A 20,881-nucleotide genomic window follows, 5' to 3' on the forward strand; every position below is an offset into this window, starting at 1 on the left:
AGACAGAAACAAATACAATACAAATCAAACCAATATCACGCTGTATTTAAACCATCTGTCCATCTGGTAATAACTTCTCCTTGGACAGTAAACTACGGTAAATCTTCTCCTTTTTCCAACTAAATGTTCAGATGTTCAAAAAGGAAAAAGATCTAGTGTTGATGAATATTTATTCATGCTCAAAGTAAAAAAAAAAATTCCCAAAGACGTGCCTCCACAAACACTGCATTTCCTCTTAACAATAATTGTTTTATTCCTCTCTTTCTGTTTTCATTGGCACGATCCTAACACCATTTTGTCATATGCGTAGTCAGTGTTAGAATAAATCGTTAACGATGGCTCCGTTAGTCAACTCCGCTTCACATTAAAATCACTCCTCCGATCTCTCTCATCTTTCTCCTTCTCCGGCGACTTTCCTTCATCTTCCAATCTGTAAGCTCCCAAGCTCTTACTCCCAAATTCGCTTGTCTAGGGTCTCTGCTCCTCCAGATCTTTAGCAATTAGCATAGTTCGAAATCCACACGTTCTCTCCGTACAATTGATGATAATCTTCAGTTAGGAATTGAGTTAGGTCAAATCGATCCGTGTCTCTGGAACTTAGCCGATTTCGTTTTGTTTACTCTCTTCCCCGATTAGTTTACGATGGCTGGATCCAGAGCGTGTTTAAGAAAAATACATTTATTGATCAATTTTTTTAAAAAAATTAAAAGCTCCACGGATCTTCTCAATTTAGCTTTGCTTCTAAACGATTTCACATTAAATTCCTTTCCACTGTATATGCAGGAATGAGTTTGTGAGTGGAGGAGGAGGGGTCCACCAACACCTGAGCCACTGCTTTGTATTTTAATTTTAGTTTTTGATCAATTAGAATATAAACAACAATATGGGAAAAGCATCCTCTCTGCTTCTCTTTCTGTTAGGTTTCGGTTTCTTTGTTGTCACATACAATCTTATGACCCTTATAGTCCACAATAGATCTGGTAGTGTGAGTAGTCCGCTTCTAGATCCCGTTGTTCAGATGCCTAACAGAAAGGCCAAGACTTCTTCTCCAGCGCCCTTTCACGTTGCCTTGACAGCTACCGACGCTCCTTATAACAAGTGGCAGTGTCGTATTATGTATTATTGGTATAAGCAGAAGAAAGCTCTTCCTGGTTCTGACATGGGAGGGTTCACTCGCATTTTGCATTCTGGGAATCGTGATAACTTGATGGATGAGATACCGACGTTTGTTGTTGACCCTCTTCCTCCAGGTCTTGATAGGGTGAGAAGAAGAACTTTGTTTCCCTCTCTTCGTTGGATGTTGAGTTTATCTGTTATTGATTGATTCACTCTTTGTGTGTTTAGGGGTATGTTGTGTTAAATAGACCGTGGGCGTTTGTGCAATGGCTTGAAAGAGCTACCATCGAGGAAGAGTAAGTCATGTCTCACTTCATACCAAAAAAAAACGTTATTTAATTGTTTGCTGAATCTTCTGGTTGTTGTTAATTATGGTGCAGCTATGTGCTGATGGCAGAGCCTGATCATGTATTTGTTAACCCTCTTCCCAACTTGGCTGTTGGAGGATTCCCAGCCGCTTTTCCGTTTTTCTATATTACGCCTGAAAAGTACGAGAACATTGTCAGAAAGTATTATCCTGTGGAGATGGGCCCGGTATCGAACATCGATCCCATAGGCAATTCTCCTGTTATTATAAGCAAGGTGAGATTTGATTATCTGTGATATAATGATTTATGTTGGTTATCTCTGTCTAACACATATGAATTGAACCCCAAACATTTATAGAGAGATTTAGCTAAGATGTGATGTTGGTGTCAAGGAACATGTTGTTTTGGTTCTTTATGCATTAACAGCAGTTACTTTCTTATGCAGGAATCACTTGAAAAGATTGCTCCTACATGGATGAATGTCTCTCTAACAATGAAAAATGATCCAGATACTGATAAGGCTTTTGGATGGGTGTTGGAAATGTTAGCACTAGAAACAAACTTGTCTATTCATAAATTGACTCCTCTAGCCTTTTGAATCCCATCGTTGTTTACTGAGATAGCTTGCCTCTTCTCTTTTCTGCTTGATAAGGTACGGTTACGCAGTTGCCTCTGCTCTGCATGGGGTGAGGCACATACTTAGAAAGGACTTCATGCTTCAGGTAAGAATTTGATTACTGTTATCTATTATCCTTTTCAGCGTATAGTTAGAAAATAATCTTTGCTCCGTATTCCTAAGTGCTATCACCATATCTTTCAGCCTCCATGGGATTTGTCTACCAAGGGCAAGTTTATCATCCATTACACTTATGGATGCGACTACAACATGAAGGTGATTTTGAGACGATTGTTTTAATTTTATTCTGGCAGATAGACTAGAGAACATAATTTGTACACCTTACTTTTCTTGCTCTTGAGACTACCAAGTTTTGTCGCAACCTTATACAAGGTCCATGTTAGTTTTACTTATATAACAGCTTCCTATGTATTCTAATAGAAGTACTTTACCGACTGTCATATACAGGGTGAGCTGACATATGGCAAAATAGGAGAGTGGCGTTTCGATAAGAGATCACATCTACGAGGTCCTCCTCCGAGAAACATTTCCATGCCGCCTCCCGGTGTTCCAGAAAGTGTGGTATGTTATATATATTCACCACTTAATCTAATCCTATATAGAACAAGATACTGCTGTAAGGTTCATCTATAGCTCACAAGGATACTTATTCGCATCATGTCCATTGAGATTTGAGACTACATAGCAACTTCATAAGCAGATACTTACCCTAGACGTGATGTAGTTTATAAACTTCCAAGAATTGTATGCACAAGTTGTCTAAGTAGTTTACAATATCTTTAGGAGTTTAAGATTTCTCATACATGGTAACGGTGGTCAAATCATACACAAGAAGTGTGCGAGTGAGAAGCCTAGCTGTGAATGACTTGCCTAAATGCATCTGTGTTTTGTGTTTTGTGTTTTGGTGATGCAGGTGACTCTAGTGAAGATGGTGAATGAAGCTACAGCAAATATCCCTAACTGGGACACTCTCTAACTTACATCCACAAGACATAAACCATAGAAAGGACAACGAATCCATACATCATATTTTGCTAAATGAAGAGTTTTCTTTTTTTTCTTTTTTTTTTTCCTTTTACTTCTTTTCTTTCAGTTAAATGATGAACTCAAAAGAGTAAATTATGGAAAATCTGGTTTCAGAAAAATGTTCAAGAAATGGTTAGATGTAATATGATAGTTAGATGGTGAAAATAGTCAACTGCAACTCGAGCAGCAAGTTGTTATTATAGTCTCATGGGGTTTTATATAAGATGATCTTGTTCCCATGAGCTATGGAGTGTCAAGTCTCTTGAGCTTCTGCAAAGACCTGTTTTGCTGCTAGCTGCTTCTCTTTGATTCAACCAGCTTGTGCAAGAGCAGTGAAAAGTGGACTCATATACTTCATCCTTCCCACCGCTTTTAGAGATTTCTCTACTTCTCCATGGTACTCTCTGCCCTCACATGATATTGCAAGTTGAAGAAACTGACACCTTCACTTCGTAGTCCTTTGGTTCTCCTAGTCTGTATTGCTTCTCCAAGGCCATGACCTGATCCACCAATAAGCAAACTGGGTGTTAGTCATTGGTTTGACTAAAACCCATTTAGTTATTGACAAAGGCCCACCTTTGCTCTTAATGAAGGCCCGTTTTATTAATTTATTGTTTTTCGTATAAATACCAAACCTTATGTTTAAAGATTGGTTCGTATAAACCTTATGTTTACCGATTGGTTCAGACAAAAAAATGCGATGGTTGACAATTGGTCAAAAAATGGGTTCTGCCCACCACCAAAGGCACCCACCCGTCAAACCTAAACCGACGAGCCAACACTAACATCCACCATTAAAAATTAAATTAAAAAAATCATAATCACCCAACAGTAAATAATTTTCTAACAAAAAACAAAAAATCATAATCATCCAACAGTAAATAATTTTCTAACAAAAAAAAAACAAAAATCATCCTACAGTAAATAAATAATTATTTCGAGCATTAATCATAATATCCTAGAGTATAAAACCTTGAAGAAGAACCTTTTTCACATTTTCTTACATTATTATTTTATTTTCATCCTGCTCGATAACTCAACGTGTCTGGTTCCTCAGCAATTGTTGATCTACCTTTTCCTTCTTCTACTACTCCATGGATCTGCTCTTCTCTCCCTGATCCAGATCGAAAGTCCCTAGAATTTTTTTTTTTAATTTGTTTGTTTGTTGTCGTTATGTCCTAAAGCAACTCTCTCTCTCTCTATCTTCAAGTGATTGAGATTTTTCACACACTTCCTTCCTTCTACTCTCCTCTCCTCTCCGATCTCTCGCGATTCTAGGGCTTTCTCTAAATGGTGGCGGCGAAGATGAAGGTCCCCTGTTGTTCCGTGTGCCACACGCGGTACAACGAGGACGAGAGAGTCCCTCTCCTCCTCCAATGCGGACACGGCTTCTGCAAAGACTGCCTCTCCAAGATGTTCTCCTCCTCCTCCGACACCTCCCTCGCTTGCCCCCGCTGCCGCCACGTGTCCGTCGTGGGGAACTCCGTCCAGGGCCTCCGGAAGAACTTCGCTATGCTCGCCCTCGTCGGCGGGGGGAACTTCGATTGCGATTACACTGACTCCGACGAAGACGAAGACGACGAGGAGGATGATCGTTATGCTGCTTCTAGCTCGCGTGGTGGTGATAAGAGCAGCTCGTGTGGGCCTGTGATTGAGGTCGGAGCTCACCCGGAGATGAAGCTTGTGAAGCGGATTGGGGAAGAGGGGAGTGGTGGTGGAGTTGAGATGTGGGATGCGACGGTTGCGGGAGGTGGGGGGAGGTGTAAGCACCGCGTGGCGGTGAAGAAGATGTGTTTGACGGAGGATATGGATGTGGATTGGATGCAGGGGCAGCTGGAGAGTTTGAGGAAGGCTTCGATGTGGTGTAGGAATGTTTGTACTTTCCATGGGGTTGTGAAGATGGATGGATCTATGTGTCTCTTGATGGACAGGTGCTTTGGTTCTGTTCAGTCTGAGATGGAACGTAATGAAGGGAGGCTCACTTTAGAGCAGATCCTAAGGTTAGTTCTTTTTTGCTTTGTGCCTAATCTCATCACTCAATTTATTTGCATAAAGCTTCAAACTTTGATCGACTGTCTCCTAATTGCAAATTACTGGACTAAATTATGGTTTTTTCTGTGATTAGTGTTATAAAATCTATAGGAAGTGCGCAGGTTTTCAGATTCTAGTGGAAAATGCAACTCCACCCTTTTAGGCAACTGCTAAGATGCTTTAGTTTTAAAATTAGTCGAAACCTTGAAGTAGTTTGCATCTCTCTTTGTCAGATTAGTGAGAGTTCATAGTATGTTTTTTTTGTTCTGAGCAGGCCAGCACTGAGATTTGGGGGCTAGCTATAGACGATTTAGTAAAGATATCAATAAAAACTTCTTTTTTTTTTTACAAATTTGGAGGTCTATGTATATGTAATTTTCTTAAAAAAATTTGGGGCCAGAGGCGAATGTCTCAAACCGGCTTTGCCCAGGACTGGCCCTGGTTCCAAGGTTACGTTTAGTTCACTTGTTTATCCTTCTTCCCATTTTCTATTGTTAATTGGATATTGTCATTTACTGAATTCTAAATGAAATAACAAGTGAGTAAATTAAGATCTTTATATTCTCTTCTCATGGTGCTTACGGCTCTTTAGTTTTCAGCTTAAAAATTACTTACCTCCAGTAACCAACCTATGTATTAATTCATTGCTCTTATTGTGATATTAATTTTTATCTTACAAATTGTAGATATGGGGCGGATGTTGCTCGAGGAGTTGCAGAGCTACATGCAGCAGGTGTTATATGCATGAATATAAAGCCTTCTAATCTTCTGCTGGACGCAAGTGGCAACGCTGTGGTTTCTGATTACGGCCTCGCTCCCATCCTCAAGAAGCCAATATGCCAGAAAACTCGACCAGAGTTTGATTCTTCCAAAATCACTCCATACACGGACTGTGTAACGCTCAGTCCACACTACACTGCGCCAGAGGCTTGGGGGCCAGTGAAAAAGCTCTTTTGGGAGGATGCAAGTGGCGTATCACCGGAGTCAGACGCCTGGAGTTTTGGTTGCACGTTGGTTGAGATGTGCACTGGCTCCACACCGTACGTGAAAACCTCTTCCTTCTGCAGATTATTCACTTTTGTGTTTTGTGTCTGCGGTTGTGATGTAACTATCACTTGAATTTTGGCAGGTGGGATGGTCTTAGTAGAGAGGAGATTTTTCAAGCTGTTGTGAAAGCAAGGAAAGTACCACCACAGTATGAACGTATAGTGGGCGTGGGGATCCCTCGAGAGTTATGGAAAATGATTGGTGAATGTCTTCAGTTTAAACCCTCGAAGAGACCAACGTTTAATGCAATGCTTGCTACGTTTCTTCGTCATTTACAAGAGATACCACGTAGCCCTTCAGCGAGCCCTGATAAGTAAGAGTGCCCTTTCACTTGTGCTAAAAATTCATTAATTGATATTAGCATCAATGCCTAAGATTGTTTGTGTCATTACGCCTTATATTCTTTCTCCTAACAGTTTTTACAAATTGTGGATGATGTAGTGGGTTTATCAAAGTGTGTGGAGTAAATGTTGTAGAAGAAACTCGCTCCACTAACATGGCGGTCTTACCTGATAACCCTATCAACCTACATCGGGTTGTTCTGGAGGGAGACTCTGAGGGTGTAAGGTTGGTATCTGTAACGAATATTTAGCTAATCCTTTTGTTAAACAACCTTTTTTCTAAACTACATTGGTTTGATATTTGTTTTGGAGTAGAAATATACTAGCAAAGGCTGCAACTGGGAGCGGTGGAAGCTCTGTGAGATATCTATTAGAGGCGCAAAACGCTGACGGTCAATCTGCTCTTCACTTAGCTTGCCGACGTGGCAGTGTCGAGCTTGTGGAGGCTATATTGGAGTATGGGGAGGCGAATGTAGATATCGTGGACAAAGATGGGGATCCTCCTCTTGTATTTGCATTGGCAGCTGGATCTCCACAATGTGTTCATGTTCTCATTAAAAAGGGGGCTAATGTTAGGTCTAGACTGCGGGAAGGATCAGGTCCGTCTGTTGCTCATGTGTGTTCGTACCATGGACAGCCTGATTGTATGCGTGTAAGTCTCTGCTCCCAAGGAAGTTATCTATCACTCTAAAGCTTCCACCACATGTTCATAAGTATTCCACTTATCTGAAGCATACTGTAACTTAGGCTAGTCTTATATCTATGTTCCCCTCTGATTATTGATACTATTAATAGGAATTGCTGGTAGCTGGAGCTGATCCAAATGCAGTAGATGATGAAGGTGAAACTGTGCTTCATCGAGCTGTTACCAAGAAGTACACAGATTGTGCCATTGTTATATTGGAAAATGGGGGATCTAGATCAATGGCCGTTTCAAATGGAAAGGGCTTGACGTAAGTACATAACTGAACTCTTGTATGCTACGTATACGCTTCCATAAGATCTGGCACTGACTAAGTTACTACCGTGCCTTCTAGAAACCACTTCCGATTACAGAAACGGATTCTATTTGTTTTTTTCTTAGTTTTTATATTCGATTTTGCATCTACATTAGAACTTATCTTAATTAGTTGCATTGTTTATGTTTTAGGTCCTTATACTTTTTTTTTTTGTTTCAGACCGTTACATATGTGTGTATCAACATGGAATGTTGCTGTTATCAAGCGATGGGTGGAAGTTTCTAGCCCAGAAGAAATTTCTCAGGCAATAAACATCCCAAGTCCAGTTGGCACTGCTCTGTGTATGGCTGCTGCTATAAGGAAAGATCATGAAAAGGGTAATGAATTATAGCATCTTTTGTAGAGTAAATTGCTTCATATAAGTATGACGATTTTTTGTGTTGTCTACTCGAGTCCTGTACTTATTTTGCAGTGCCATTTCTAGCAGTTTATTATGAATATCTGGTCTTTTTTGTGTGGACCTCTACGAAGTTCTATCTTTTATTGGTTAGACACGATGGTTACTCTGACCCCTAAATGATTAGAATGTTTTCAAGCTCCATTTCCATTGTTTTTTTCTCAAGCTCCATTGACGAAAAAGGATGTTATTTAACTTTTTCCTACTATTTCTTACAACTGTGTCGTGTCAAATTTGAATTTATTGCATGCTATGTTTTTATTCTATTTGTTATGTATATCAGTTTACTTAGCATGTATGCTGCTGCAGAAGGTAGAGAGCTAGTCCAAATATTGCTTGCGGCTGGGGCAGATCCAACTGCGCAAGATACTCAGCATGGGCGAACAGCGTTGCATACTGCTGCTATGGCTAACAATGTGGAGCTTGTGAGAGTAAGATGCTTTCCTACCGAGACATGTTAAAGTTTATGTTTCAGAGAGGAAGAGTAGTATTATGTCTATCTTCAGTGCTGATAGATACCCGTAAATTTCACTCATATCTTTCATTTATATTGTGTCTTACAGCCAACCACGTTTTTCTAATTTGATAGGTAATTCTAGATGCTGGTGTGAATGCGAACATCCGGAATGTTCACAATACAATTCCCCTTCACATGGCTTTAGCCAGAGGTGCGAACGCTTGTGTTAGCCTACTTCTAGAGTCTGGCTCGGACTGCAACATACAGGTAATATTATTTTAAGTCTTTAGTCATAGAGAAGGCTAAGCTAATAATATGCTAGTGCTTAGTCAAGCCGCATGAGAATGTTGAATTGCTGATATAAATAATTCCTTGGGTCTCGTTTATTATTGACGTGTAATGATGATCAGTTTATTGTAAGTAAGTAAGCGTTTGATATGAATAACATGGTTCGGAAAAATATGTTTTTTTGCATAAGTAGTGGCAAGGGTTTGTGCTTCTGATGTTTGTAGGTTCACATCGGTTAATAAGTGCTGTTTTTACTTTGTCACTTGACTTGCTTCTTCTGTTTTCATTTTATAAGGATGATGAAGGAGACAACGCATTCCATATAGCAGCAGATGCAGCAAAGATGATACGTGAAAACCTTGATTGGTTAATTGTGATGCTTAAGAGACCTGATGCTGCTGTGGATGTCAGAAACCACAGGCAAGCACTAATCATATATACTAAATAGTTAGAAAGAAGGCTATACTCATTACACTGGGGTAATGTTAGTTTCCTGTCTACGGTAATAATTTATATAATTTGCTTAACAGTGGCAAGACAGTACGTGACTTCTTAGAAGCCCTTCCAAGGGAATGGATCTCCGAGGATTTAATGGAGGCACTTTTAAAAAGGGGAGTTCATCTATCGCCTACAATGTGAGGACTTCCTCTGAAAAACCTTTCTGCTGAAATGCACCCTTTACTACAGTTAACTGACGCTGGTTTCAAAATTATCAGCTATGAGATAGGGGATTGGGTGAAGTTCAAGAGAGGCATAACAACACCTTTACATGGATGGCAAGGTGCCAAGCCTAAGAGCGTTGGGTTTGTGCAAACCATTCTTGAGAAGGAAGACATGATTGTCGCGTTTTGCTCTGGTGAAGCCCGTGTGTTGGCAAGTGAAGTTGTTAAGTTGATTCCATTGGACAGGGGCCAGCATGTTAGACTCAGAAAAGATGTTAAAGAGCCAAGGTTTGTGATTGCTCTCCACTGTGAATTTTTCTCTGAAGATGCTACAAAAGCTGTTAAAGTGTTTGTTGGTTGATTTTATTTTAGGTTTGGTTGGCGTGGCCAATCACGTGATAGTGTCGGCACTGTTCTATGCGTTGATGAGGATGGGATCTTACGAGTTGGGTTTCCTGGAGCCTCTCGAGGCTGGAAAGCTGATCCTGCCGAAATGGAACGTGTGGAAGAGTTCAAAGTTGGGGACTGGGTCCGTATTCGTCAGAACCTGACTTCAGCAAAACATGGTTTTGGATCTGTTGTCCCAGGGAGTATGGGGATTGTTTATTGTGTGAGGCCAGATAGCAGTCTCCTCGTGGAGTTGAGTTACCTTCCTAATCCCTGGCACTGCGAGCCTGAAGAAGTTGAACCCGCTACTCCCTTTAGGGTAATGTACTTTGATTAGATTTATTACAAAACAGTTCTTACTTCATATGAGAAGTTTAGTGCCAACAAACCTTTTTTATATTATAGATTGGTGATCGGGTTTGCGTAAAGCGGTCAGTTGCTGAACCTCGTTATGCTTGGGGCGGTGAGACTCACCACAGCGTTGGCAAGATTAGTGAAATAGAGAATGATGGTCTCCTTATAATTGAAATACCAAACCGGCCTATACCGTGGCAGGCTGATCCTTCAGACATGGAGAAGATTGATGATTTCAAGGTAAAAAGTGCATCTCAGTTATCTCAAGAGCTTTGATCTCTCTTAACACTGAGCCTTTTATACTACAAGCAGGTTGGTGACTGGGTCAGAGTGAAGGCGTCAGTCTCTTCCCCAAAATATGGATGGGAAGACATTACTAGGAACAGCATTGGCGTGATGCACAGCTTAGACGAAGATGGTGATGTGGGGATAGCTTTCTGTTTCAGGAGCAAGCCGTTTTCATGTTCGGTGACAGATGTTGAGAAAGTTGTGCCGTTTCATGTGGGGCAAGAGATTCATATGATACCATCTATCGCCCAACCACGGCTTGGTTGGTCAAATGAGACTCCAGCAACTATTGGTAAAATTATGAGAATCGACATGGATGGGACTCTGAGTGTAAGTTTCTGATTTTGATGGAGCTATCCTCAGCTTTTCGTTTTCAGTAGTACTCATAATGTATTTGTTCTTCTGTAGGCACAAGTGACAGGTAGGCAGACATTGTGGAAGGTCTCTCCTGGAGATGCAGAGATGCTATCAGGTTTTGAAGTCGGTGACTGGGTGCGCTCAAAACCAAGCCTAGGAAGCAGACCGAGTTATGATTGGTTTAGTGTAGGAAGAGACAGTATTGCCGTTGTTCATAGCATACAGGAAGCAGGTTACTTGGAGCTGGCTTGTTGTTTCCGGAAAGGAAGATGGAGTACTCATTACACAGATCTAGAGAAGATCCCATCTCTGAAAGCCGGCCAGTTTGTGCGTTTCCAGAAAGGCTTAACAGAACCGAGATGGGGCTGGAGAGGAGCTAAGCCTGATTCTCGTGGCATCATAACGACCGTTCACGCTGATGGAGAGGTGAGGGTTGCTTTCTTTGGATTGCCTGGGCTGTGGAAGGGAGATCCCGCGGACTTAGAAGTGGAGCGTATGTTTGAGGTTGGAGAATGGGTAAGACTTAAAGAAGGTGTTCCGAGTTGGAAGTCCATTGGACCAGGAAGCGTTGGTGTAGTCCATGGAGTAGGATATGAGGGAGACGAGTGGGACGGAACCATCTCCGTTTCGTTTTGTGGAGAGCAAGAGAGATGGACAGGTTCCTTTACGCATCTAGAGAAAGCAAAGAAGCTTGCTGTCGGAACAAAAACTCGTGTCAAACTAGCGGTGAAGCAGCCTAGGTTTGGCTGGTCAGGTCACAGCCACGGGAGTGTAGGAACCATAGCAGCCATCGACGCGGATGGTAAGCTACGGATATACACACCAGCCGGTTCCAAAACATGGATGCTAGACCCATCGGAAGTGGAAACCATAGAGGAAGAAGAGCTCAAGATCGGGGACTGGGTCAGGGTGAAGCCGAGCATCACAACACCTACTTACCAGTGGGGAGAAGTGAACCCTTCAAGCATAGGAGTGGTTCACAGAATGGAGGACGGAGACTTGTGGGTGTCTTTCTGTTTCCTAGACAGGCTATGGCTTTGCAAAGCCGTGGAAATGGAACGTATAAGACCGTTTGGAATTGGAGACAAGGTTAAGATAAAGAACGGTCTGGTCACACCTCGGTGGGGTTGGGGAATGGAGACGCATGCAAGTAAAGGACACGTTGTGGGAGTTGATGCAAATGGGAAGCTGAGAATAAAATTCCTCTGGAGAGAAGGGAGGCCATGGATTGGTGATCCTGCTGACATCGTTCTAGATGAACCTTCTGGCTGAGTGTATGATTATGTTTTTGAATTCTGGAAGATTTGATCATTAGGGCTGATCTGTGCATTACAAAAAAGACATAAAGAGCTCTCTTATGCCCTTGTGCCAACCATGTAATCTATCTATATCTCTTGTCTCTCTCATGATGATTTATTAATACTTTTGTTAATAAAGTTAAAAACTATAGAGTGGTAGGAGATATTTAGGAGTTGTATCATCTATTATCTTTTTCTTTGTTTGTTGTTTGTATAAAATAATGAATCCTTTCTTCAGTATTATTAACAAGCCTTTTGAATGGTCTTAGCCTCTGATATTACTGTGTTAAGAGGAAAAATAATAACAGTATATTTTGTTGATTACAAAATGGCAACAACTATACATAGATACTTATACATTACATGATACTTTATTTCTCCACTGGCAACAATGGCTCCTTCAACAAAGTGTTGTAGGATTGAAGATCATTGTATGATGATGAACCGTTATTGTTGCTAAACCTTCTCAAGAAACTTGGTTTCTTCTCTTCCAAGCTAGAGCTCTGTACGCAGTTAAGACACACTTGTACTGCGTCGTGCACTCTCACAAAGTACCATTCTTTTCCAACAAGCTCCACCATTCCTGATCTCGCTATTGTCATGTGAACGTCTTTGTTCGGATTTGAGATCGCTAGCTGAATGTCCCTTGCTTTGTACTCCTGATACAATTCTTTTAAGGCTTCCACTGCGCTCGAGTCAATATGAGTAACAGCTGCCATTGTTCGTATTTATGTTTAGGTATTGTCTATAAACATGAGTCATTCAGATTCAGTAGAGAATAGAGGGTCTTACGTGACATTTCCAAGATAACAAAAGAGATTCTCTCCACCTCTGGTCCCTTGGTTGTGTATTTGTCAACAGCAACTTCATATTCTCGAAGTCTGCACTTTGCGGAAAAACGGCTTGTTATTATTTTTGCTGAGTCGCACCACAAGGAATAAGTATGTCACTCTCACCTGTCTTTAATGTAGCTTATGTTGGCAAAGTAAATAGGAGCATCGATTCTGACAATCACAATCCCGTTGTATGTGTAAGCCTCTGGATACTGCTTTACGTTTCTGTACACTGTGGTTCCTGGAAGACGCCCCAAGACAGCTACCAGAAGAACAATCATTACAAGAAATGAAACCAAGTTAGAAAACAGGCACGCTTAAAACGAATCTGACTGAGAGGCAAATGAACAGAGATTTCTCCTACCAATATGAGGGTTTGCAGACTCGTGGATAACGAATGCTAGTGAGAAACCAACCTACAAAAATTGAATCCTTAGATAGTATTGGAGAACTCTAAATATACGCATTAGTTAGGTGAATCCGAGTATGTTAAGAGTCTTTAAATACTTACACCAACAAGGACACCGATCTCTATTCCGAAGAACAAAGTTGTGGTGCTAGTGATGGTCCAAAGTGTAAAATCCCTCTTGTCCACCCGCCATAGGAAGATAGCTTCATCATAGTCCACCTATATTGATAAACATCCGGAAAGTTTAAAAAAAAAAAAAAACCAAATTCATCTTCACTCCTTGGCAGGTGGGTTGTTATGAACTTACCAAGCCACTAACAGCAGAGATCACAATTGCTGCCAAAGCACACTGCAGAGAAGCAACAAAGTGAAATTTAGAAGCCAGAATCTAGTTTCACAATATTCACCACAGGCAGACAGACCTGTGGTATGTATTTGAAAACCGGTGTCAAGAACAGTAGAGAACATCCAATGATGATTCCTGTTATAAGTCCTGATAGGCCGGTCTTAGCTTCACTTTCATTACTCACAGCTGACCTAGAAAATGATCCTATTTTTGCATTTAGGACATTCACAGATTCATCAAACTAAGGTTATTAACTTGAAAATGAATTTTATAGCAATAATTTTTTTTTTTAAGTGATTGTTGATGGCTTTTATCATATTAAGATAACATACCTGTAGATGGGTATGCGGAAAACAATGACCCCAATATATTTGCAACACCAAGACCAAATAACTGTCAAATGAGGGGAAAACAGTTGAGCTTTCAATGAAAATGAACATAAAATAAAACAAAATAAGAACAGTAGAACACCTCTGAATTAGAATCCAACTCATATCTGTTTTTTGCTGCAAGTGCTTTGGCAATACCCACAGATTCCTGGATAAAAAATGTAAGAACTACTTCATTAAGGAACAACAAAACATAATAAGTGACATGTGTTACAGCAAGAAATTATTTCTTTATTTCATTAGGAAGTCAGATAGCCATCTCTATCAATTTATGGTTTCATATGATTAGGTTCAGTTGGATTTCCCATTTGCCCACTCTGATAAAAAGTAATGATTTTGATGTCTCACCAAGATGGCAACACCTGTAATGAGAGCTGATGTTGGAAGCAATGTTTTTGCATGATCAAAGCTTCTTGGGAAAGAAAAAGTTGGAAGTCCTTGAGGTATTTCTCCCACCTGAAATATACTAAGACTTTTAAAATTACTGCAAACACTCAACCACTATGCATCTCAACAAAGGAAACTACAGCGATCTGACCAGAGAGATGGAAGGTGGATGAAACACTTTTGCAATGGTTGTACCGAGAACTATCCCTGTGAGTGGCGCTGCTGCGCGTAAGAACTGAAGTTCCTTCTTTGCTTTCCCCTGCCATGAAACACCATGACCTTATTATAATCACACTCTAATAATGGAAACTACTGTTTCATTGGAAAAAAGGACAAGGCTCATACCACATGCTTCATCACTTGAAGGATTACTAGAATGAGAGATCCCATCAAGAAAGGTGGCCATTGAAACTACAAAAAAAAAAAAAGATCCATCTAAATAAAGTACAAGTAGAATAAGTTTTTTTAATCATTATTTGAAGCTGATAATGGAAGTTTCACCTTATCAGCTCCAGCTATAATGCTCTCAACTAATGGCACAATCTTGCTGCTCCTAGCAATGTTATACCCCAAGAAATATTTCACTTGAGATAATCCAATAACAATGGCCGAAGCACTTGTAAATCCAGATATGACCGAGTGACTAATGAAACGAATAAGCCATCCAAGCCTGTATTGAAAAACTCAAACAAGGGAGAGATGCTTATGAAACAGCTATAAACAGAGGACTTTTAAATTAAACAGACAACATCTCCATTGTCTGAATCCAAGAAAAAACTAATCTTATTACCTTAAGAGCCCCATGATGCACTCCAATATTCCAACCAAAAGCGCCAGCAAAATAGCAAGTTCAATGTGTAACTCTTCCTCAGACGAATCAGCGATTCCTCCCAAAGCATTGGACACAAGAAGTGACACCAATGCTACAGGTCCAATAGCAAGCTGACGAGATGAGCCGAATATGGCATAGACAAATATCGGAACAAACGATGAGTCTGCATCAAAGGTTACAAAACTGAATCAATCTAGACATTTCCTTAAAAAAACAAGAGCACAAGAATCTGTTTCAGAATAAAACTCACATAGACCGTATATTGGTGGAAGGCCAGCTAATTTTGCATACGACATTGCCTGCTCAGATCCATCAAACGTTATTCAAATCGAACAAAGGCACATAGTAATGCATATTGTTACTGAAAATAATTAAATTAGTAATCCTCTTAAGCTACACAACAATTATTTTTTCACATTTAGTTCTCCAGCCACACATTGGTTACGGATAAAACAAGATCTCTAGCTAACTAATGCAACTGATTCAGACCATAGTCAGATCAAATTCAAGGCATATCAACACAAGTAAGGTAAGGTATGTTTGATGATTCAAGCTTCTTAAGCTAAGATAATACCTGAGGAACAAGCATTATACCAACGGTGATACCAGCCATGAGATCGAGCTTAAAATACTCACTCCATTTATAAGTTCGAATCCATCTGAAGCAAGGAAACAGAGTCTCAACCCAATCCACGAGGCTCATCCGCTTGATCTTCGCCCTCCATCCGGATAAGATATCGTCGAAAGGGATCGATGGAGGACGAGCTTCATCGGAGGTGTCAGGGTGCTGGAGCGGGATGACCTTAACGGGTCGGTTCTGACCCGGAAGCTTGGGAGAAGAAGTCGAACCGGTTCCGGATCTTGATACAAGGCTGGTCAGGTCCTTGACGCTGAGGGATGCGTAGGACATGGCTCTGCGCGCACCGTTGGTTGGCGCACGTTAGTTCAAAATGTATGTATGTGAAAGAGCAATCGTATCGTATCATATCATTGTTTATTCCATGTTCCAACAAACTTAATATAGAAAATTATATAAGTATAATCAATTTTTATGCAGCTGTTAATTACATCCACGTAAAATTTGATTAGTTTAATTCACGTATAATAAAACCATTCGAGTGACGTACTTACGTATTTAATCAGTAGTTAATTGCAAAGAATAACTTGTTTGTTTCGTCACGTTCAAATACTACAAAACAGTCATCCACTACAAGTGGCTTACGTGCCAGTTTGAAGATTTTTTTAAAGTGATGGAAACTCATGAAAAATGTGTTTGGAAGTAAGAAAACAAGATTAGGGATGAAGATGGACGTTAAACCGTCTAGATCCACGATGTTGATGAGTAAAGTAGGTCAACTCTCATGTCGGGCCCATCATAATTCACTACAATAATAATAAAAAAAAAGTTATTCACAAAACACACCCTGAGCTTTTCAATGTTTCTGTTTTAAGCCCCCAGCTTTACTTACGACGCATATCAGTACATGGCGAGCATGTGTGATGATCATATTATTCTGTGTTGCTGCTATCACCACTACTACTATTGCAGTTTTTTCTCAAGTTCATCGAATTGCCATCCATCAACCTCATCTGCAGGGTAATCACGAGCCACCTTACCAACGTCAGTTCCAAGCTCGGCTAGTTCGGCTTCAGGGTTGAATTCTTGACTGGAACCAGCAGTAGTAGACGGTTCCTCGGGAGGATTGCTCAACTCTGGTGTCTGGGTCAAAATAGTAGATTCAGTAGGAGCATCAATGCTACTGCTGGGAATGGGGATTTGGGTGGTGAAGCATTGCTTTTAGTGGCTCGTAAGAACAGTGACTCAGTGAGAGCCATCTGGTAATCAGCAGTGCCCTTTCATGACCTCTGTATGAGACTGCAGCTTCTTCCAATCTCTGAATTGTCTGATTAAACGTCAACACGCTACAAAGTCACAGTCCAAATTATTATACATGCAAGTCTCAAAGTAATGCAACTCTAGTGTCATATTATTCTTATAGAGAGCAACAACAAGTTAAAAATATGGTGAAACGTCACAGTTTAGGACTCATGATGAATCTTGATAGCAAAATCAAAACTTGAATCTTGGAACAATTTGGCTCGGCTTGGCCAGCCTGGTGGACACGGTCAATGTTTTTATTACGCGGTAAAAATAAATATAATTTCTTTTTACTTTTTTTCCCCGGTGTATCCAATAGAAACTTGGGTCGGATCTCGGATATTATTATCTATATTATTTAGTTTTTTTTTAACAACATATTTAGTTTTTTTATTTACACATTTACAATGAATAAATTACCTTCTTTCTATATTTACTTTTATTTACAGATTTTGCTATTGCATTTAAAATCAATTTAAATTAATTAATTACAATTCCAAAACTTATTTAATCAAATTGATATTCATATATTGACAAAACAAACTACAATCTAAATTCTATAGTAAAATTTTTACAGTTACAGTCGAACCAATTACCTCATGTCTTTTGAAAGAAATGTCTTCTGTTCTAAGAAGTGGTATTAACATATTATTAATACCATATAATGTAAACTTACCTAATCCAACTCTAACACATATGTAAATACTAGGGGAAACCCGCCCTACGGGCGGGCAAGTAAAAGTATAATTTTTCTTTGAAGTGTGAATTTATTTTTAACTAAAAATAGTATTAAGGGTCATAACTTTTACAACAACTTATTTTAGAAATTATATACTTATCTAATTTTTATAAAGTTTTTTAAAAAAATTTCTTTATTTATACATTTTAAAAAACTAATGATTTCACGATGTAAAAGAAATAACTTATTCATTCTAACTTAAAATATTTTAAGATATATAAATAGATATTATGAAACTATTGTTACTTTTTATGCACATATAATTTTTTGATTATACTTTATTTTTGATTTAGGTTATTATTTTTTGTAAAATTTTGTAGTTTTTGTTTTAGATTTGTATTTGCAAGAGATATATATGATATACTACAAAACGATCATTCTACATCATTAAATAGGATAAGAAAAAACAAATGATATCAGTTTGAGACACTTATTAAAAAATGATACAAAATATTTGTTTTAAGTACAGTTGAATTTTGAGAAATTTTAAGTATATTTGAATTTTAAAACTTTTAAAATAATTTAAACGGATTATCTGAAAACCGTACTGAAGTAAATCTGAACCGAAATTTATAAATATCTGATTAGGATTGAAAATTTTCTGAGAAACACAAATATATATATCCGAACCGGACCCGAGATCCAGACCAGACCGAACACTAATGAATACCCAAACGCTCAAACTTATTTATATATACGTTTTATGGTACGTAGTTATTTGTGAGTTTCTAAAGTCTCATGCAAGTTACAATTAAAATATTGGTATAGTTGCTTTGTCAAAAAATAAAAAAATTGGTATAAATAGCGTTTGTAACTTATCCTCGCACTCGGTTGGCTTAGACCTTATAATGATGTCTTCTAGCTTTTATATTTCTTTATTGTTTCTCGCTATAGTTGAAGGTTAAAACAGAAGCTATAATTGAGGTAAAAACTGAAGCAGTTGTCTCATTTGCTTTCTTGATTTCCATCTAGATTCATTCTTACTGTTTTTTTTTTGATGTTATTGTTTCTTTAGACAAAAAACTAAAGCAAAGCAATGCCTGAGTTATTTTGACAATATCATCTCCGATCAGATGAAGTTTATAAATTTCTTCATATGTTTATAGTAATAGCTTGCTTATTGATTGTCCATATCATTGATGTGGCACCTTCTTGACATTATGTTAGATAAAAGATACCAATATATGTTTTGATATTTGGTATACGAATAAAATATTAGGATTTATATACAAAGTTTGGTTTAAGTAAACTATTTTAGAGCTGCTGTATAAAGTCTCTTCGATAGATCTATCTAAGGGATTTATCGTGTAATATGTTTCATATAATGCAGCAAAAATTAAATATAAACATTAAAGTATAACAGAGCATCAAGACGATCTTTTCATTGACTTAAAAACCGCAAGGATTTCACATACGCAGTTAAAAAAATGCTGTGAAGATTAGAAAGCTCAATCAGCATACGTATGGAGAGAATCTAAAGAGAGGAAGTTGAAACGGAAGCACAGCTAATCGTAGGAGAAGAAGAAGAGCAAGTGAGACCGAAAAAGATTTGGTAATGAGGAAAAGGACAGTCTTGTTCCTTGAACCATCTAGCATACACCTTGTCCAGTCTAGACGTGACCCTGCGATCTAATCTGCAGCGAAGTCTATTTTGTGTTGAAATCTGCACCTTTCCATAGTCTCACATCCGGTTGCAGAGAGAGCGCTCTCTGTCTCAGTGTCATTAGCTCCTTTTCAATCATAATTAGATGCTCTCCTTTGTTTCTTCTGCAGCGATAAGACTGCACTGCATATTCCAGTCACTTGTATGTGTAGCCCAAGATCGATACATCCTCTTAATCCCGTTAAGTTGATTAATTTTCCTAATGGGTACCATACATCCCATACATCAAACCAGAAAGAGGTGGATGCGCCATTATGTATCTCCATCTGTGTGAGATTCTCTGCCATAAACAGTTGCTATTAACTCTCCATGACTGAACAACCAACTGTACCACATGAATGGCAGCAAACAACAAACCTAAGCTCTCATGATCATAAGTTCAAGCAATTTGAGAGAGAAGTCTGAACATATATGGGACTAAATTATCTCCCAAAGAGTGAATAAAATTTCGATAAAAAATTCTGAGATTGAACGCTGTTTTTAAACCACGAAGATCATGCTCCTCCTAGACGACAGCTTTAGTTTTAAACTAAGATGATCAAACACATATAAGAAAAGAAACGTAATCGACAAACGGATTCGTAATTATATCTCTAATAGGCTCGTTAAAGATGTGGAAACAAAAGTCTGTCTGTTATGAGTATAAACGCCTGCGTTAATTTTAAACTAAGATGAGCATGAAGTTTAAGAACAGAATCACCTTAGCAGGAGCACGTCCACACCGTCAGCTCTCCACCGCGCTAGCTTCACAAAATCAGAGACCTTGACAGTTGAAGAACAGCAGCAAGCCTGGAAATCAGAGAGAATGATTGATGGGTTAGCCATTATACTGGAAAATAAATTTCTAGAAATATTAAGAATTGTGAGGATGATGCTAAAGGGTTGAAGACTAACCTTTTTATAGGTTGAGATCCGCAATCTGGAAGAGAGATAAGAAGCATTAAATGGTTAAATCATCATGATTGTGAGTGGAAGAAATAAAGATGGTTGTTGACGGCGACGAATCATTGCATCTTGTAACGTTTCGGAGGAGAAGAACCGACACGAAGAAATCTCGAGCAAGAGATTCCTCCAGAATATTCGTCTCCCACAACGTCCTGAAACTCCATTGCCGGCTCGTCTGAGATTGAAGAAGCTGAGAAGATGAAGATCAAACCTAGATTTAGTAATAGCCATTTCATCGGGAAGAAGACGGGATCCTTTTGTCCCGCACATACACTTTCACGCATTGCATTAAAAGCCCACAATCGAAGCCCATCAGACACCAGAGAAAATGATACGGTGCGTTTTGGTGAGAGGGACAGGTGTCAACACCACATGAATCGATTTTCTGACCTGTCATCCCATGTGGACATCCTATGAGGGATTCAAACCCTTCTTTATATATAAAG

General features: G+C 39.2%; 3 protein-coding genes and 1 long non-coding RNA gene across 8 annotated transcripts; 2 read left to right on the forward strand and 2 right to left on the reverse strand.

Moving 5' to 3' along the window:
- The first annotated feature begins 47 nt into the window (after positions 1-47).
- Positions 48-3,329, forward strand: LOC106431918 (hydroxyproline O-arabinosyltransferase 3). Of its 4 annotated transcripts, XM_013872760.3 has the most exons (10): positions 59-97; positions 311-432; positions 784-1,261; positions 1,345-1,412; positions 1,497-1,698; positions 1,870-1,967; positions 2,077-2,146; positions 2,245-2,316; positions 2,509-2,622; positions 2,975-3,329. In XM_013872760.3, the coding sequence occupies exons 3-10, from the start codon at positions 884-886 to the stop codon at positions 3,035-3,037; spliced, it is 1,065 nt and encodes a 354-aa protein (XP_013728214.1). In that variant the 5' UTR covers positions 59-97; positions 311-432; positions 784-883; the 3' UTR covers positions 3,038-3,329. The 4 variants fall into 4 exon arrangements, with proteins under 4 accessions (XP_048625961.1, XP_013728214.1, XP_022567186.1 ...); XM_048770004.1 differs by lacking the exon at positions 311-432 and having other exon boundaries at positions 48-97; XM_022711465.2 differs by lacking the exons at positions 59-97; positions 2,975-3,329 and adding an exon at positions 2,845-2,912 and having other exon boundaries at positions 185-432.
- Positions 3,330-4,086: 757 nt separating this feature from the next.
- LOC111210817 (E3 ubiquitin-protein ligase KEG) lies at positions 4,087-12,273 on the forward strand. 2 transcript variants are annotated; one of them, XM_048769987.1, is made up of 16 exons: positions 4,087-5,087; positions 5,805-6,158; positions 6,248-6,478; positions 6,607-6,732; positions 6,822-7,158; positions 7,302-7,459; positions 7,685-7,842; positions 8,232-8,353; positions 8,512-8,646; positions 8,963-9,087; positions 9,198-9,302; positions 9,384-9,617; positions 9,702-10,035; positions 10,122-10,310; positions 10,383-10,688; positions 10,767-12,273. In XM_048769987.1, exons 1-16 carry the CDS (start codon positions 4,378-4,380, stop codon positions 11,985-11,987), a joined length of 4,845 nt encoding a protein of 1,614 aa, XP_048625944.1. In that variant the 5' UTR covers positions 4,087-4,377; the 3' UTR covers positions 11,988-12,273. The 2 variants fall into 2 exon arrangements, with proteins under 2 accessions (XP_048625944.1, XP_048625949.1); XM_048769992.1 differs by having other exon boundaries at positions 8,235-8,353.
- LOC106431917 (sulfate transporter 4.1, chloroplastic) lies at positions 12,233-16,231 on the reverse strand. The gene is made up of 16 exons (XM_013872759.3): positions 15,784-16,231; positions 15,460-15,508; positions 15,168-15,372; positions 14,879-15,047; positions 14,723-14,788; positions 14,529-14,636; positions 14,339-14,446; positions 14,073-14,138; positions 13,934-13,994; positions 13,678-13,805; positions 13,563-13,604; positions 13,358-13,474; positions 13,211-13,262; positions 12,970-13,108; positions 12,806-12,894; positions 12,233-12,725 (listed from the first exon to the last, which is right to left on the reverse strand). The coding sequence occupies exons 1-16, from the start codon at positions 16,117-16,119 to the stop codon at positions 12,385-12,387; spliced, it is 2,076 nt and encodes a 691-aa protein (XP_013728213.2). The 5' UTR covers positions 16,120-16,231; the 3' UTR covers positions 12,233-12,384.
- A 2,911-nt stretch (positions 16,232-19,142) lies between these two features.
- LOC125593412 lies at positions 19,143-20,878 on the reverse strand. The gene is made up of 2 exons (XR_007329322.1): positions 20,385-20,878; positions 19,143-20,279 (listed from the first exon to the last, which is right to left on the reverse strand). It is a non-coding gene; the product is annotated as an uncharacterized LOC125593412 (long non-coding RNA).
- Positions 20,879-20,881: the final 3 nt, after the last annotated feature.

The sequence above is a fragment of the Brassica napus genome, chromosome A3, assembly GCF_020379485.1.
Source record: "Brassica napus cultivar Da-Ae chromosome A3, Da-Ae, whole genome shotgun sequence".
NCBI lineage: Eukaryota > Viridiplantae > Streptophyta > Magnoliopsida > Brassicales > Brassicaceae > Brassica > Brassica napus.